The sequence below is a fragment of the Paramisgurnus dabryanus genome, chromosome 17 (genome assembly GCF_030506205.2).
Source record: "Paramisgurnus dabryanus chromosome 17, PD_genome_1.1, whole genome shotgun sequence".
NCBI lineage: Eukaryota > Metazoa > Chordata > Actinopteri > Cypriniformes > Cobitidae > Paramisgurnus > Paramisgurnus dabryanus.
In genome coordinates, this window is record NC_133353.1 from 12,554,863 (window position 1) to 12,572,464 (window position 17,602).

Genomic DNA, 17,602 nt, shown 5'->3' on the forward strand with positions numbered 1-17,602 from the left:
CATACAGGTATTTGTAACTTAAGACAAATTGCACAAGGTCAGAGCACCTTAAAATTAAGATATACAGTAGGCAGATCTTATGAATGGGTTTATGAATGGTTGAGTGTTAGCTTTAAGATACTTGAATATAGGTTTATGCAATGGGATTGCCCACACTCTCAGAAAAAAAAATATACACGTTGTCCCTGGGATGGTTCTTGTTAAAAAGGACCTTATATGTATCATTTTGAAAGTTTGAGGTACCAGTATGTACCTCTAAGGTACCAATACGCACTTTTTAGTTACAAATTTTGTACCTTCTTGTATGTTTTTTTATCAGCTCTTCTGCTTAATGGGACTATTTATATTAAGGGATGTTTATTTTTAAAAATGCTTTAAGAATAATTTTTTTACAACTGTTTAAGGGAATAGTACCCCCAAATGAAAATGAATGAATATTTCTCTCCACTCAAGTGATCCTAGGTGTATATTATTTTCTTAATAAAATACTTAATAATATCCTTTCAGATTTGTTTTGGCATTACGTAACCATTCGATAACCATTTGTATTAGTTTTTTGATGGATGGATGCACTTTTCAAAGCTTTAAAAATTGGGCACTATCCAATGCCATTATAAAGTTGAAAAGAGACAGGATAATATTTAATATAACTTTGACTGTGTTTGACTGAAAAGTCACAACTAGACTGTCTTGGGGGTTAGAACATATGGGCTAGTTTTCATTTTTGGGTGAACTATTTCTTTCAACAAAACATTGTTTTTAAAATGTCATAGCATTTCTTAAGGGGCCGTAATATTTCTTTGAAGTATGGATTAAGCTGGGGGCAAGGATTTAGCTGGGGGTATTTTACATGGGTTAACAATCTGACACAAGTCGAGTGATTTAGATGCATTAAAAGCATTCAAAGTACAGTACGTGACAGAGAACTACTCTTATTCAGGACCAAGATACTTCTGATAAGACTCTTAGACAACAATGCGTATGTTTCAGAATGAGCACAGGCATTTTTGTGAAGCTAAAACGATAACAAAGTGTTCCTCTGATGTCCACCTTAGACAAATCCTCCTCAGACAAGTGGTAAGCATTGCTCCAGAAGCATTTTTTCACCTCTACACTGCATACCTGACATATCCAAATACCACTGAACCCATGCACGCTCATTCATTAGGAATTTGGCTCAACTCTAATTCCAATACCTAAAACTTTAGTAAGAGCTACTTTAGTGAACAATCATACACTGTAGTACATACCATAAACTTTTGTACAAGAATAAAAAGCACGCCTCTCCATCAAATAGAATTGAGGATAAAATGGGAGAAAAAAAGAAAAAAGTAGTATACTAAAACATTTTTTATTGAATTATTGTACAAATACATGAACATACACAGTATGTTTAAGAGAATTTTTAAGATTTGGTAACTCTTAACAGAGTATCAACAGGTTAAAAGTATGACATCATTCTGCGAGGATGATAATCTTTTTATCTGATTCAGCTGGTTCCATCATCACATTCTCTCTGACTGGTGACATCGGCTCTCCTTTTTTGGATCCGCTTATTTTTGGATTGTCCCTTAAACAAATACATAAATACACATTTAAATACATACATCTACATCCACAAAAAGTGTGACATTTTCTTCATTTATTCTGAAGTGATCAGATTAAATCATGCTTGTTTGTTTGATCCTTCTGTGAAACACAAAAGGAAATATTTAAAAACAAATGTACGTAAAATAGCAGACTGACCAACAAAAGCATTAAGCAACCAGGGGCTGCGTATAATCAAAATAAAGACCCATTGTATCGGGTTAGACAACACGAGTGCAGGGTTCCCACACCTTAGTTAACTTCAAATTCAGGGAAATTTCAAGGACTTTCCAGGTCCAATACCCTCAAATTCAAGGACTAAATGTGGGGACACATTTCAAGTGAGAGTAAGGTAACACACATTGTTACAGTTCCGTTTCGAGGGAACTTGCGCTGCGTCACTGCGGTGACACTTTGGGGATGCCTCCAGGGGAATGGCGTCTGAATGTGTATATCAAATTCAACCAATGATGTGGCTTAAGGACAGAGACAGGGTGACACGGGAGCCAGGAAATATATTGCTATCTGAAATATTGCCATAGATGGCGTTACAGGAAGTATGGCAAGGGAGAAGCAGTGTCTCGTTCCCTGCTCAGGGAACAACAGTTACATACGTAACCCAAGACGTTTTCATGTGTCAAACACAGCTATGCAAAAAAGCATTTTGGTCTAAATCAACATTCGCATACAGAAGATATAAGCATTTAAAGCGAACAGTTTAGCACGTGTGCTTAAAAAGTCTAGAATTTTTATCCTACACTACATAGGGAATATAGATTTTTTTTTTTGCAGAAAACTTCTTGCATAAAATAGATTCAAGCACTTTCAAAGACCTGTATCTATGTATGTATTTTTTCAAAAACTTCACAGGGCCTTGAACCCCCCCAGATTCACAAACATTCAAGGATTTCAAGGACCCATGGGAACCCTGCGAGCGGCAACAGCGGTTCTTCCATGTCTCATAACCAACTGCAGTCTCAATCTTGGAGAGATGAAGGAGATTTAGTGCTACGGACAATTAAAGGAACACTCTAATTTAGGCTAATTTCCCAGCTTCCCTAGAGTTAAACATCTGAGTTTTATTGTTTTTGTAATCCATTCAGCTGATCTCCGGGTCTGGCGGTACCACTTTTAGCATAGCTTAGCATTATTCATTGATTCTGATTATACCATTAGCATCACGCTCAAAAATTACAAAATAGTTTCCATATTTTTTCTATTTGAAACTTGACTCTTCTGTAGTCACAACGTGTTCTAAGACCAGCCGAGAATTAAAAGTTGCGATTTTCTAGGCCAATATGGCTAGGAACTACACTCTCATTCTGGCGTAATAATCAAGGACTTTGCTGCGGTACCATGGGTGCACCTAAAAATAGTCCCCAGCTCTGCAACTACACAAACTTAGTGCCAGTCACATTAAAAGTTACCTAGCTGGGGAGTATTTTCGAGGTTATTAATATCAATCAAAGTTATATTTTCAGAATTTTCTTTACATTTTGTAGGATAATTTTATGTAAAAAGCAAAAATCACAAAAAATTCAAATAGGTTTAGTTAGAGGTGTAGCCTACTATTACTTTAAATCAAAAACTTTATGCCTTTAAGCAAGCTAATATTTCCTCATTTTGCACAGTGACAAAGCAAGAAGAGAGAAGTTGCCATGAGATGTTTCCCTAGTTTCACCGCAGCCCTTATACAGACTTGTTCATGTTTAATTTGCATGTAAATTAGACCCCTCCCCCTTCGAGCTGCTGACTCAGGCCCTTAATATTCGCCCATTGCATAATGATGTATTTCTTTTAAGAGTGAACCAGTCACCACCCTTCTCTAATTTACAACAAATCTTTCTCACTTTAACTAAACGATTAGTTCCACCTCAGATAACATTTGTGTAGATAACAACCAAGTAACCAAACCACTCCCATTTGTCCACTGTCTTTGTTAATGTATATTTAATGTTTCTATGCTTTGGCCATGCAAACTGACTTTTTATTACCATGTCAATAAAGCAGAAGTAAATAAAATGCCCCTACTAGACAGAGGTGGTAATGACAACCAATACACAGTCTGACACAAGCAAATACTTACACGGGCAGACTTACTTTTTGAAACTGAATGCACCCCAAAGACCACTGATAGTGGCTTGCAGGCCAGGACTGTTCTCATTGTTGGCAGTATTTTTCTTTCCACTTGGTTTCTTTCTCAGACCGCTGGGCCTAGCGGGGGCAGATGTCTCAATTTTACCGCCTTTACCCTGCCCACAAGGCTGTTTTCGGGACAACCCTGAAACCTAGAAAGCAAGTGGAGAAGTGAGAGGGTGGAGGTGTGGGGAAAGGGATTTAAAAATATTTTTATATTCAAATCATATCAAAAGTCATATCAACGCTTCATTGAATTTCCCCATGCAACTGGAAATGCACAGTCCTGTGGTTTTGGGTATTTTGAGAGAAACATAATGTAATGGACATGCCTTTGTTTTGTTCACAGGAGGTTTTGACTTCTCTGTGGGGGAACTGCTTGGGCTGTTGGAGCAATCGGAATCTCTCTCCTTTTCCTTTAAACAGAATAAAAAGAAAACGCAGAGAGAATAGTTGAGTACAAAGATGTGTGTAACTGGTGGGTGGTTTATAGGATGTTTTCGGTGGTTGCTTTCTGTCCCATTTCAAAAGAACTCGCCCCCTCAAAAAGCTCAGTTTCTATGATAATATCGTCTATGTTTTCTTCCCCTACTGTATCTGTAAGGCTTGTCTGGTCGATCAAATACAGTGACAGTACACTTTTAACATGTATGCATTTGGCAAACGCTTTGATGCAAAGCAACTTTACAAATTGCATTACAAGGTGAAGATTTTTATCAGTATGTGTGAACCCATTACCTTTTGTGCAGCAAACACAATGCACTACCAATTGAGATACAGGGTCCTGAACACTTTTTACCACACAATTTAACATACTAAAAAAATAGGTTTCCTCACCCTATCTGTGATGTCTAGGCAGCTGGTTAGCGAATCCTCCACACCAGACGGGGCATTGCTGGACTGAGAAAAATATGCACTGTCCTGAGACGGAGGAGAATCAGGGGACTTCTCAGAATCTCCAGTGCCCTCTACAGGAGAAGATGAGAGAGAAAGCTTCCCAGATCCTTTCCAGGAGAAACTCCCCTTTTGTCTGTGGAATTGCTGTAGGGCAGATAAACCTGAAGGTGTGGGTGATGACTCGGGTCTATCTGTGGTAATTTTATTCGGTTCTCTGGTGCTTCCTGACCATCTAAAGACCGCCTGACCCGGTCTGGCAGGATGAGAGGGTGACACAGGGGGGCTGGATGATTCATCTTTGATTTGATCATCGTTGGCCTGTTGTTCTTCAGTGTCTGACTCCTCACACAAGGACTGTCCGTCACCAGATTGTGAGAGGCACATTTCTGGAGACTCTATAGGCTGAGGTGCATGTTGTTTTGAAGAAGCTTCCTGTGTCTCTGTGACATTTGATTCACCATGGCAGAAAAACCTGATGGAGATGTTGATAAGATTAGTTGGTACAGTTTAAACGAAGATTTTGGGAGGTGGGGGAACCCTAAGATCTGTGGATAAGCAATAGAGGAGTGGAATGCGTGTCTGCTGTGAATTTTATTTTGTTTTGCAAAGTTTGACACTATTGCTTTTAAAGGTCACGTTCTTCCTGATCCCATTTTTCAAACTTTTGTTAGTGTGCAATGTTGCTGTTAGAGCATAAATAATACCTTCAAAATGATAAAGTTCAAAGTTCACTGCCAGGCAATATATTTTCTTTAACAGAAGTCCCCATTTAAAGCCTACAACAAACGGCCAGTTTGGACTACAGCCCTCTACTTCCCGGTTGAATGACGTCAATATAAGAGTTTTTGACTAAACTCCGCCCACAATAATACGTCAGTCGCTAGCTAAGTTCAAACGGCACTGCGAAGGTAAGCTGCTGTCGAATCACAACACACCTAAACAAACTATCAGAACTTGTTAGGTATTTCTGAAGGAGGGACTTTATAGAACAAGAAAGACTTCAGCCCGTTTTTAGGACAGTGAAAACAGCGGTATAGAGATAAGTAAATTGTGTGAAAAATTACCGCGTTTTTTAAAACATGAACACGTTATATTGCACACTGTAAACAAACAAAGCTTAAAAAACACAGGAAGAACAGGACCTTTAACAAACAAATTTGCCTAAATTAAAAATATAGGTTTAAGGTATGGGAGTCTGTGATAGCAACTGCATTCATTCCTTTAAAGCTGTGTTTCCCAATCCTGGTCCTCAAGTACCCCCTTCCAGAAAGTTTTAGATGTCCCTTATTTAAAACACCTGATTCAACTCATTAGCTTCCTTCCAGAATGGTTAACATATCTCCCTAACAAGCTGATAAGTTAAATCAGGTGTGTTAAATAAGGAGACATCTAAAACTTTCTGGGAGGGGGTACTTGAGGACCAGGATTGGGAAACACTGCTTTAAAGGATTAATCAATTTTCTTAAAAAAATCCAGATAATTTACTCACCAACATGTTATCCAAAATGTTGATGTCTTTCTTTGTTCAGTCGAGAAGAAATTATGTTTTTTGAGGAAAACATTCCAGAATTTCTCATTTTAATGGACTTTAATGGACCCCAACACTTAAAAGTTAAAAATTGCAGTTTCAAAGGACTTTAAACAATCCCAGACGAGGCATAATGGTCTTATCTAGCAAAACGAATGTGATTTTTGGAAAGAATAAGAAAAAAATATGCACTTTTAAACCACAACTTCTCGTCTATCTCCGGTCCTTTGACGCGCCAGCGCGACCTCACGTAATTGCGCAATGACATCGAAAGGTCACGTGTAGGGATGGGAATCGAGAACCGGTTCTACTTAAGAACCGGTTCCCAGTGAATCGATTCCTTTGAACCGTAAGCATGCCTGCTTAACGATTCCGCTTATCGGTTCCGCTCGTTGCAAATGACGTCACACACACGCTGTGTTGTTTTGGTTTAGAACGCAGCAAACATTGCATCGAGGCAGAACGATCCAAAGTTTGGTTATATTTTGTGGTGGGCAGAGCGAGGCTTCGCGAAACACTGAAACAGTTGAATCAGTAACTTATATTTCACGCGAACATAAGACAATACGGTCGCGTTGCAGGACTGTCACGTGTTTGATACACTATACACAACAACACCAGTGAGTCAAGCACCAGCGGACCTAACGGGACGCCATCTGAAGGTAATGTGTTAATGTGAGCGCCATTTCATTATGTAAACTTTTACTATACGGATAATATCCGGTGTCATTGTCCATCAAATTGCTGACAGCCAGAGTCTGGCTGGCTCTCACACTGGCTCAGAGAGATTGCAGAAAGTATCTCTCGTGGATCTCTAGCTACTCCGTTTACAGAGGCAGGGAGAAATAAAATGACCGAGGCGAGGATAAACACATTTCACCGAGCAGTAGAGGCGGACACTACTTAAGTATTTCTACTTAAAAGTACATTTTCGAGTATTTGTATTTTATCAGTGTTTTTTAATTTTTTTGTAAACATACATTCCAAATATTATCATAATTGTAACTCCACTACATTTCATAATTTCAAGTTTTTGGATTATATTTAATATTTAAGTACATTAAAAATCTAGTAATGTTTTTTACTTTTACTTAAGTAAAAAGTACTTTTACTCAAGAAAAGTAAAAGTACACAATTTTTATGTAATTATGTATTAAATCAATTTTAATATGCAATATAAATACACAGTATGATTCTATGCTTTAGAATGTAGTGAACATTTGTTAGTAAAGTCATTTTTTTCCAAGACAACACTCTTATAAAGCACAGATGCTTGGAAAATGAAACTAAAATACTCAAGTAGTGTCCCCCTCTGCCGAGCAGTGACTAACCCCGGATTTCCACCGACTGTGGAACGGCTGCGGATCCGTTGCGGAACGGCGGCGGAGTCAATCGGTTTCCATTCAAGTCAATGTGTGTATTTCCACTGACTGCGCTCCGAATCCGTCACAGCTCCGTCACAGCTCCGGCCAGCATACACCTGGCGTACACCCAAAACCACGGTGACTTTGAGATTTATCAATATGGACAGAGCCGGCCCTAGACCTTTGGGGGCCCTAAGCAAAATTTAGTCGGGGCCCTTTTGACCATTTTAAGTAAGGCCTAAAGAAAAGCAATGACTACCTTATGACTATACTGCACATATTATATCTAATATGTTATTTTTTTTAAGTATTTCGTTCTTATGTGGCAACATGTAGCCTACAGAATGACAATAAAAGACCTTGGGGTGGTCCCGGACAGGGAATATCTTAAGACAGGACTCGGCCTTAGTTTAATTAGAAAACATAACAAATTTTAACAAAAATGCCTTACTAAAAAACATTATTTGTGTGGATTTTGAGGCAAAACAAAGGGAACTGGTGTATTTTAAGATATGTCAGTGCAAGCTTTTTTCAGTTTGGACAGCTCTTAGCCTACTTTTATTTTAGTCTAGGACTAGTTTAATTCCTTTCAGGGAAACTGCCCCCTTGAGTTCTTGATTTGAGTTCCATGTTTGATGTCTAACAGGAAAAATATGATACCACTGACTGAACTGAATGGCAGTGCAGTGCAACAAACACACACTGATGAACTTGCTGAATAAAAAGACTGATAAAGTGATTTTCACTGACCATCAAAGAAACATTTTTAATTGACACCAGAGTTTAAGAGGCACAAACAACAGCCTATATATAATTCAAATGAAATAGATTAAATAGAATAACATTTAAATAAAATATAATATAAAATAATAAATACAACACTTAAATGTTTAAATTTTTCAAATAAACTTCATTAACAATACTATCTAAAACCCAACAAACAAGGTTAATAGTACCTAACATTCGCCTCACTATATATTATCCCTTACGTAAATAGCATAACAAAAGTTAATAGGCTTGTTTGAGATGAGCTAAATCTGACACAAACATAGGTTTGTGGATAATAACAATTCACTTGCAAATAATATTAATAACTGAAGATTAACAATTAACATTGCATTCATAACATTAATCTAACAAAGCTGGCTACTGTATGTCATATGCATTGCTATAGTTTAAATATTAAAGACTGAACAGTGACATTATACACTTTTGCAAAGGCTAGCAGGTGGTTTAAAATCAGTGCGCTGTCTGGACATGTACCACGCATATGCGCATGAGTTTGTTTACTCTTACACATAAAACACTTTAAATTCAGACGTTTAACAATATAATTACACTAATGACATAAATATGTAGAAATGACTATGGCATACGTGAAATATAAGCGTAACAGAATTAATTTACCACGTTAAACCGTTTAAATATTAATTATTAAGCTTAATAAACCAATTCACGTTATGATGGCAAATATAAGAAAGAGAAGTCAAACAGAACACAGGTTTGGTCATTACCGAAGTCAAATAAGATCCACTTACTTCGCATTTACGCACAAACACACATAACATTAAAGAAATTGTCCTTAAAGCAACAGCAAAAGTTCGCGTCTGTATCAGGGATCCGGCCCAACTCAACTTTGCGTTCTGTGGGCGGGATGCTCGCCTGCACATAGTCGCGGGCACTGATTGGCTGCTGCGCTGGATGCTGTGTGTCAATCAATCTCGGCAAGAAAGAGATCTTATTAGCGAACTTTCATAATAACTATAATAACAAGTAACAGCCTTTTTAACATTGCCATAATAATAAATAATGAATATTTATATTTATTTTATGTTACTTTTGATGAATGATTTCATTTTTTTCAACTCAGTCACTAGCTGAGTGACTTAAGGGGGCCCTCTGCTGGCCACGAGGCCCTTTGCAATTGCAAGTGTCGTTTAGTGGCTGGGCCGGCTCTGAATATGGACGTTGGCGTACGGCACGCTCAAATCCTACGCCAGCTCAGGAGGTGGTGTACGCACATTTTGAGTTAGTGCAGAAATGCGCAAACACTTCCTAACACCACAAAACGCACTGAGAAACTAAAATATATGATATATTATGACTCACTGTAAAAAAAAAAAAAAAAACTAAAACATAGTAATTATAAACTTCAGTGTTTATTTTTATGCAACATGAACTTCAATGTTGTGTGACTTTACTAAAGCATTTGATTTGTATGCATATGTATTCCTTAAGTTGCGAGCCGTTTCAGGGCAGAGCACGTGAGCGGATCGGAGCGTTGAGCGGTGCGGTAATACCATCAGAGCGCCTTTTTCCGAAAATTCCGTTCGCTCAGGACCGCTCGTTTAATCCAGGACGCCCTTTGATAATTTGTTCGAGAATCTGTAGAAACGTCTAGCAATAAGTTATGGAATTCAAGCCTTATACATAAATGTAAAGTAAAATTCAAAGTAAAGATTGGACAGGGAGAAAACATTGAAAGGGACTGCGGAGAGACTGTAAAAGTTTAGCAATCCTGGAATCTGAAGCGGCACATTGCAAGAAAGCACAAGGATCTGCTACGAAAACATGGTAATAATGCATCAAAAGGTAAGCTAGTAACATACCATTCGATGATAAATAAATAGCTACACATTAATAGGAAAGGTAAAATGCTTGTGTTGAATGGAGCCATAAATCCGATCATATGATAACATGCGGACAAAATCATGGCCACGAATTATCTTTTATGCTACATTATGGACACTTCCTTTTCTTATTTAGTCTAAAGTATGGCCATAAATATAAAATTCGTTCCCAATATTCAACAGTTTGTTCCTTGGAATTAATTATTATAATATTTTGTAATTACTATTACAAGTATTATTACTTCAAATTATGAATTAGCCTAGTAAAACATGTGGATGTCGTGGCAACAAATTGTTAATTTGAATTATATCCGGAGCTCCGTATCAAACTGGATCTTAGCTAACAAACAACTGTATGTAAATACAGAAAAATACACTACAAAAGTTACTACATCATTTTAAAATATTATTTTAAAAAAACTTAACCGAACCATTAAGCAGACATATAATTTAGATGTAGGCAACAGTAAATAATAATGATAATAATAATAATAATAATAATAATAATAAATAATTATTCTTCTAAATATCATTTAAGCGTCATTAATAATAAAAATAATAATACAAATATTACAAAATGTCATGCAATTATTAATGTCTTTAATCCCGCTCTTTAATCTCCCAAATAAAATAATTTTGTTTCTTTCCACTTCCCCGGTTTGTCTTCTTTGCCGTCTTCCATGTGTCAATGTCGTAAAATGAGGGCGTGGGGGAGGCGGAGACTTGAATTTATATGGGCTTGTTATTCTAATGACGATCGTTTTCAGCCGCGGCATTTATGAAGGGCAGATATTGCGTACACCTGAATATCATCGGTACGCACAGTTTCATAAATCAGGCGGTGAGAGGAGTGTAAGCATAATCTTACGCCAACATATACGCCCGTTTCTACGCAAGAATGATAAATGAGGGCCAATGTGTGTATACTCTGTTCTGTGTCTTCTGAACAGATATTAAAGCGAGTTAATACAAACATACAAATTTGTACTTATTCCCTCACCCAATGAGAATCGATAAGAGAATCGATAAGGAATCGGATCGATAAGCAACATCGATAATGGAATCGGAATCGTTAAATTCTTATCAATTCCCATCCCTAGTCACGTGTTACATATATGAACGCATATTTGCGGACAATTTTAAACAATAAACTGACACAAAGACATTAATTAGTATCATTCGACATACAATAACGTCGGAACGGTCCTCTTTCTCCTCACTTGTAAACACTGAGGCGTAGTTTCGCAACCCCCATCCGTGACCTCTTGACGTGATGACGTATTACGTGAGGTCGTGCACTACACGACCGGAGGAAGACGAGAAGGTGTGGTTTAAAAGTGCATTTTTTTATTTTTCTTGCCAAAAATGACAATCTTTTCACTAGATAAGACCCTTATGCTTGTTTGGGATCGTTTAGAGTCCATTGAAACTGCATTAAAAGTGTTGGGGTCCATTAAAATTAGAAACATAAAAAAAACATAATTTCTTCTCGACTGAACAAAGAAAGACATCAACATTTTGGATGACATCTTTGTGAGTAAATTATCTGGATTTTTTTAAGAAAAATGTACAAATCCTTTAATATTTTTTCATAATGCTCTTGTACCTGCTGCGTGTGACTTGTCCTTCAGTGCCCTCCTCTGATTGGTTCCTCCACTGCAACAGTGTTGCAAAGCGGTTTCGAGGCACGGGCAGTCCAGTTGTTTTGACACGTTCCTTTTCCTTAGAGACAGATGAGTCAGCGGTGGGTGGAGTTTCAGGACGATGCCTCTTCACGCTGGCTGAGTACTGCCCTAACAGGTCATCCACAGAGAGACCGGAGTCTTACAGAAAATAAAAAAGTTAAATTGAAAATGCCATACTGTATGCATTGTTTAGAGAGGATGACTTTTTACTTTATTAGTAGGTCAGTGGAGTTCAATGAGAAATAGGGTAGAGATACTAGAGAATGGGATATGTTGCATGCCAGACTTGAATCTGCATCACCTATGTGAGAATAACAATTCATGTGGTACATCTCTGACTTTAAGATGTATCCGAGATCACAAGAGTCTTTTTTTGATTATATGAATATATTCTGTATTTTTTTACAATAGTCAGTATGTATGGTCTTGTGTCCTATTTTAAAGTTTACCAAAAATATAAAACTAACAAAAGAGACCATACTGTGCATCTGTATCTTTCCTGTTTGTGTTTAGGCTATTCAGGACTACCTACCTTCACGGGGTCTTTTCACCTGTGAATCTCTCTTTGGCAGTTTCAGACTCTGTACACTAACAATCCTCTCTTTGCCCCGAGTAGGTGGGGGTCTTTTGGGGCTGGTGGGACTCTGTGGATGGGTGCTGCCAGGTTCATAGTTCTTGCTCCAAATACTCTTCTGTAACGTGTCACAGTTGTCATTTCTGTTGTTCCAACCAGTACTGCGAGCAGGTTTAGTGGGCTGTAGGAAAGAGATGAGGGGAAAACCTGTATTTTGTTAAACAAATATATTATTTAATAGAAATGTAAGCAACAAATACGGATTAAAAATGTCCGGTTTACCCGAGCAAGGGGTGCATCAGGGTTAAAGTTATCAATCCTTTGCATTGTGTTAATGTCCAGATTTCCAAGAGCCATTTCTAGTCCTTTCTCATCTCCCACATTACTGCATTTAATCAGTTAAGTTCAATTCAAAATAACAGAGCTTTGTTGCACATAAATTTCTTAGCAAATCATAAGATTTCAAATTAATTGCTGTTCTTGTAAAATATATGGTTAACATGATTGGGTAAAACTGCTGGGTAGAAACATCCTGTTTGATTAGTTTGTGATGTAAAGGATACGTTCCAGCATAGCTAAGGGAGGCGGGGTCGATTTGATCTGGGTAAGGGTTCAACGGAACCACCTTCCTCCTCAAGGGGTCAAAGACGAGCTGGTACAGAAATGTGTTGTTGGCTTTGGTGAAACCCTCAATGTATTCATCAGGCACACTGATGTCCATCTTCAAGTACTGACCCATTTTCTTTATCACCTGTACGTATATACAGAATTGCGCAGAGTTTGAAGATCTCAAACATTTTACGACTCTCTTCTATAAATTTTTTTTTCTTCAGGTAATCCAAAAAAAATTTTAATTGCCTCTAGCAATCTTTATCCTTTACAGATATATAATCATCTTACTGCAGCTTCAAATGCACAGATGGTACAGCAAAATGTGCATTTGTGCAATGGGGCATGAAATCAGGCTGAAATTATAAGGTAGTATCTAAGTATAAACACAGAGCTCAATGCCCCGTGGGAACGTTACCAAAGCAAGAGGAACTTGATAAAACCTGCACCTAGAGTCACATGATCACAACCAGAAATTGTGTGTGTGTACAGTACTGACCAATCACCATTAACTATGTATCCATTTTAGCATATATTAACGTGTATATGTTTCTTAGATGTACACATACTTTTCTGTATATTCTTACCTTCAGAATATCTGGATTATTGGCTATCCTGAGCAGCTTGCATGCCTTTCCCAGACCGATGCCATACAGGGAGGGCAGGTAGTCGCAGCCAGAGAGGATGCACATGTAACGAAACTTCTCCTCTGTGAATATGTTGCCGAGTGATTTGCAGCGGCCGAGGTGACACTGGTCAATCTCAAGACCGTTACCTTGCTTATCCATCTTTAAAATCACCTACAATAAACACAACAAATGTTATGCAGCTGTAAATGTAGTAACAGAGACGTGCTTGTGGACATCAGGGAGTTACATCATACTTTTTAAACTTTTACAAGCATACGATGAAAAACGACAACAAAGCACAGCTACTGTCACATATGGTCAGGATAAACCAGTGATCCAAGGCTTTTGTCAAAGCAAGCATGATTCTACAAAATATTGTGATCTAAATCCTCTGTCCTGTTCAATTTTCCTGATCTGTAGTGGTCAGAATGAGATTTTGCTGTCCACAGTAAAAAGCAGCCAATGAATCTTTCCAAATGTGCATGACATCAGAAAGTGGTCAGCATCTTTACAGGTAAGATGGCTAAGTTTACCTCTGTACTCTGGACCTTTACTACTCGTACCTTTTTGCAGCCAAATGCCAGTAGATCAGAGTCCTCTGTAATCACTGCCTGAGCGATGCCAGATTTGTTTAGGAAGGCTAACTGGGCATCAGCTTCATATGGAGCAACAACACAGTCCACTCCACGCGTCCTGGCAGCCTAAAATCCAAGACAGTTACACACATGAGAAGCTAAACCCAAGAAAACTCTGATCATTTGTGACTACAAATAACTGAAGTGGAAAGTCATAAATATACCCTTCACTGTTTACTAAATGTATAATAGTACAATATCTAATTCAAAAACAAATAAACTTAGGCCTGGTTCACAGACAAGGCTCAGCTAAAGCCAGGACTAGGCCTTAGTTAAATTAAGAAGTTTAAGCAGCCTTTATAAACATGCTTTATAAAAAGATGTTACTGGTGGGTATCTTCAGACAAATCAATGGCACTGGCATATTTTAGGATCTGCTATTTATTTTCAGTTGAGAGCGCTCAAACATGTGTTTTAATCTAGGACTAGCCTTAAGCCTTGTCTGTGAAACCAGGGGATAATATTTACAGATATCATGATTGTGCATAAATGGTTTTACCTTGATGACATCATGTGCCATGGATGGGGTGATGTTAACACAGCGGGTAAAACAGTCTCTGGCCTCTGATAGCTTTCCTTCCCGCAGCAGCTGTTTGCCTTTCTGCAGATTTGCCTGTCGACGCCTGGTAGTGAAGATACACATGATATACTTCCGTTTGCTATTTTACTGTATGTATTGCCTTGAAAAAAGCTTTAAAGGTGCAGTGTGTAATTTTTATAAGGATCTCTTGACAGAAATGCAATATAATATACAAAACTATAGTATCAGTGGTGTATAAAGACCTTTCATAATGAACCGTTATGTTTTTATTACCTTACAATGAGACGTTTTCATCTACATACACCGAGGGTCCCCTTACATGGAAGTCGCCATTTTGTGGCGCCATGTTTCTACAGAAGCCCTTAACGGACAAACTTTAAGTTGTCTCCGACAATGACATGTTTGTCCGGTGGCGGCTACCGTAGCTTCTCTATGCGTTTCAAAAGCGAGGGGTGAGCAGTGAACTGGGCCCTTGGTTGCAATTTTCAACCTCACCACTAGATGCCACTAAAATTTACACACTGCACCTTTAATCATCTATTTTTTTGCAGCAAAATGTCTGTCCTTACTCTCGTCTGGTTTTCTCTACTTCCTTTTTGGAAGGCAAGTTACGTCCATCAAACACCAAGATGGGTTTAACGCCAAAAGAAAGAAGCATTTCTACAAACTTCATACAGTAGGACACATACCTGCGTGACACACACATGAACACAGAATTAAGAATTACTACAAGATTGAAATTCCTTGTTTATTCTTAAGAAAGCATCATATTATGATACCTCAAGAAGTTGGTTGATTTTCAAAAAACTGCCAAATGAGCATTTTTACAAATTCTAGACAAAAAATGTATTACTTAGAACATGATAAAACATAACATAGTTTTAATTTTTTTTAATCACTACTAGTGCTGCACAATTAATCGCATCGCAATCGCGATGTCAGCCTGTGCAATTATATGACAGCAAAATGTTGCAATTATATATTAAATAAATAAATGTGTGGACTTGTTAACACAAACTTTCTGATAACAGTTTGATGATTTTCCTTGCTGTTTAAAAAAAGAAAGAAAAATGAACAAAAAAGGCAGTGCACGTGCACTTATACGAGAGCGAAGATGGATGCAGAGGAGGTTGACAGTGATCTGGCAGCTAAAAAAAACTCTATGTCTGTTGTATGGCGGTATTTTGGATTTAGGATTACTGAAACTGAGCAGTTGCTACATCACGTGGCAATACGAAAACATTTCTAGTTTTACGAATACAAATTTTAGCTAAACTGTGTGTGGATTTTCTTTAAAACCCATCAAGTTGACTCATGATACCATTTAGTATAATCGCAATCGCACATCGCAATTTTAGCATCAATAACCGCAATGGGAAAAATTACCCAAATCGTGCAGCCCTAATCACTACATAATGACCAGTCTGATTGTGATTCTGTAGTTCAATTGGTAGAGTATAAGCATTGCACCAGCTAAGGTTGTGGGTTCGAATCCCAGGGAACACATGAACTGATTTTAAATACAAAACAAGTGATCATACAGTTTAACTGGCTGTGTGTATCTTTAATTATTTAAGAATATACTGTAACTCTAACATATAATGCATGCAACTTACTGATCTGTAGGTTCCCCTTTTGCAAGTTTCTCAGCACATGAGAAAGCCCCCTTATGGAGCCAGCAGTATGTGTCCACAGCTACTGTCTGCCCCCGATACTTCTTCACATTCATGGGCTCTGAAGCATCTTTGATGAACTGCAACAGGCCTTGAATTCCCATATTGTCTGTCTGAAGGGACAGATGTCTGTAAGATGACCCAGATAGTGTTAACTTACCCTGTCCCATAAAAACAAAAGTATGTAACCTCTGATTATCGAAATAATGGTTTTATACATATTGAGTATAGACTGATTGTATACACATGATCCACTTACGAAGATCTTAAAAACGTCTTTATGAGATTTTCATTTCTTAACGACTGCAAAACAACTAAATACATAATAACGTTTGCATTTCTGCCGTTTTTGCTTCTGCTGTTTTATTACATCTGTCTGCAAGAACACTTTAACCGCCAAATCCCTCCAAAACAAAACAAACTGATGTTATACAAAACCACACAAACGACTCTGCAACGACTGAACGCAACGAAGGAGAATCGAGCCATTTATAATACACAATGTCGCGTATAAATTAAAGTACTGTATTTATCAAATTAACTCACTTACCAAAAGCTTTGCCTTGCGATAAGGTGCCTGTCTGACTTAACTGGGGTTCGACTTTAGCGGCAAAAAACAACGTCACTACCCAAGAACCCTATTGGTCAGATCGACATATACAGCCAATCACAGCGCCGAACTGTTGTGGGGGCGGGGACATTTAGGTCACCTCCATGTGTGCGACTTCATCCGGCGCCGAAAGAACGGACAGTTGGATGACGTCAAATTACCGCGAGAGCAGTTCGAAACATCAACTGGAAAATTAATTTCGAATTGCTCTCGCGGTAATTTGACGTAATCTCTCTGTCGGTTCTTCCAGCGCCGCAGGAAGTTGTACACACTATTGCCACCTCCAACTCACACTTGCGGATGCATTGCTTGTTTTTTTTCTTTCTGTATATTTTTATCAGAAGACAACTAAACTGAATTTACATTTAAATTAGTCTGTGTGTATGAAATTTGAAGACAAAAAGAGCATTTTTGAAATGAATAATAATGAAAACAAGTAAATATTAATAAACAAATTACATAAAATAACAATTTAATAAACAAATAATACGATATTACGATAGA

The 17,602-nt window shown here is 37.8% G+C and overlaps 1 protein-coding gene across 1 annotated transcript; it reads right to left on the bottom strand.

Annotated features, from left to right (window-relative positions):
• Nucleotides 1-1,335: 1,335 nt before the first annotated feature.
• On the bottom strand, nucleotides 1,336-17,095 carry exo1 (exonuclease 1). The gene is made up of 14 exons (XM_065297466.2): nucleotides 17,039-17,095; nucleotides 16,432-16,601; nucleotides 15,385-15,504; nucleotides 14,774-14,897; nucleotides 14,203-14,340; nucleotides 13,598-13,810; nucleotides 12,965-13,152; nucleotides 12,684-12,786; nucleotides 12,360-12,582; nucleotides 11,749-11,965; nucleotides 4,561-5,092; nucleotides 4,056-4,139; nucleotides 3,688-3,875; nucleotides 1,336-1,570 (listed from the first exon to the last, which is right to left on the bottom strand). The coding sequence occupies exons 2-14, from the start codon at nucleotides 16,590-16,592 to the stop codon at nucleotides 1,456-1,458; spliced, it is 2,406 nt and encodes an 801-aa protein (XP_065153538.1). The 5' UTR covers nucleotides 16,593-16,601; nucleotides 17,039-17,095; the 3' UTR covers nucleotides 1,336-1,455.
• Between the last annotated feature and the right edge of the window lie 507 nt (nucleotides 17,096-17,602).

Coding starts and splice junctions, on each gene's coding strand:
- exo1 (XM_065297466.2), bottom strand. CDS start 16,592: ATGGGAATTCAAGGCCTGTTGCAGTTCATCAAAGATGCTTCAGAGCCC. Junction 12,583..12,683: donor CTGATGCACCCCTTGCTCGG/GTAAACCGGACA, acceptor TCTTTCCTACAG/CCCACTAAACCTGCTCGCAG. Junction 1,571..3,687: donor GGTGCATTCAGTTTCAAAAA/GTAAGTCTGCCC, acceptor TATTTGTTTAAG/GGACAATCCAAAAATAAGCG.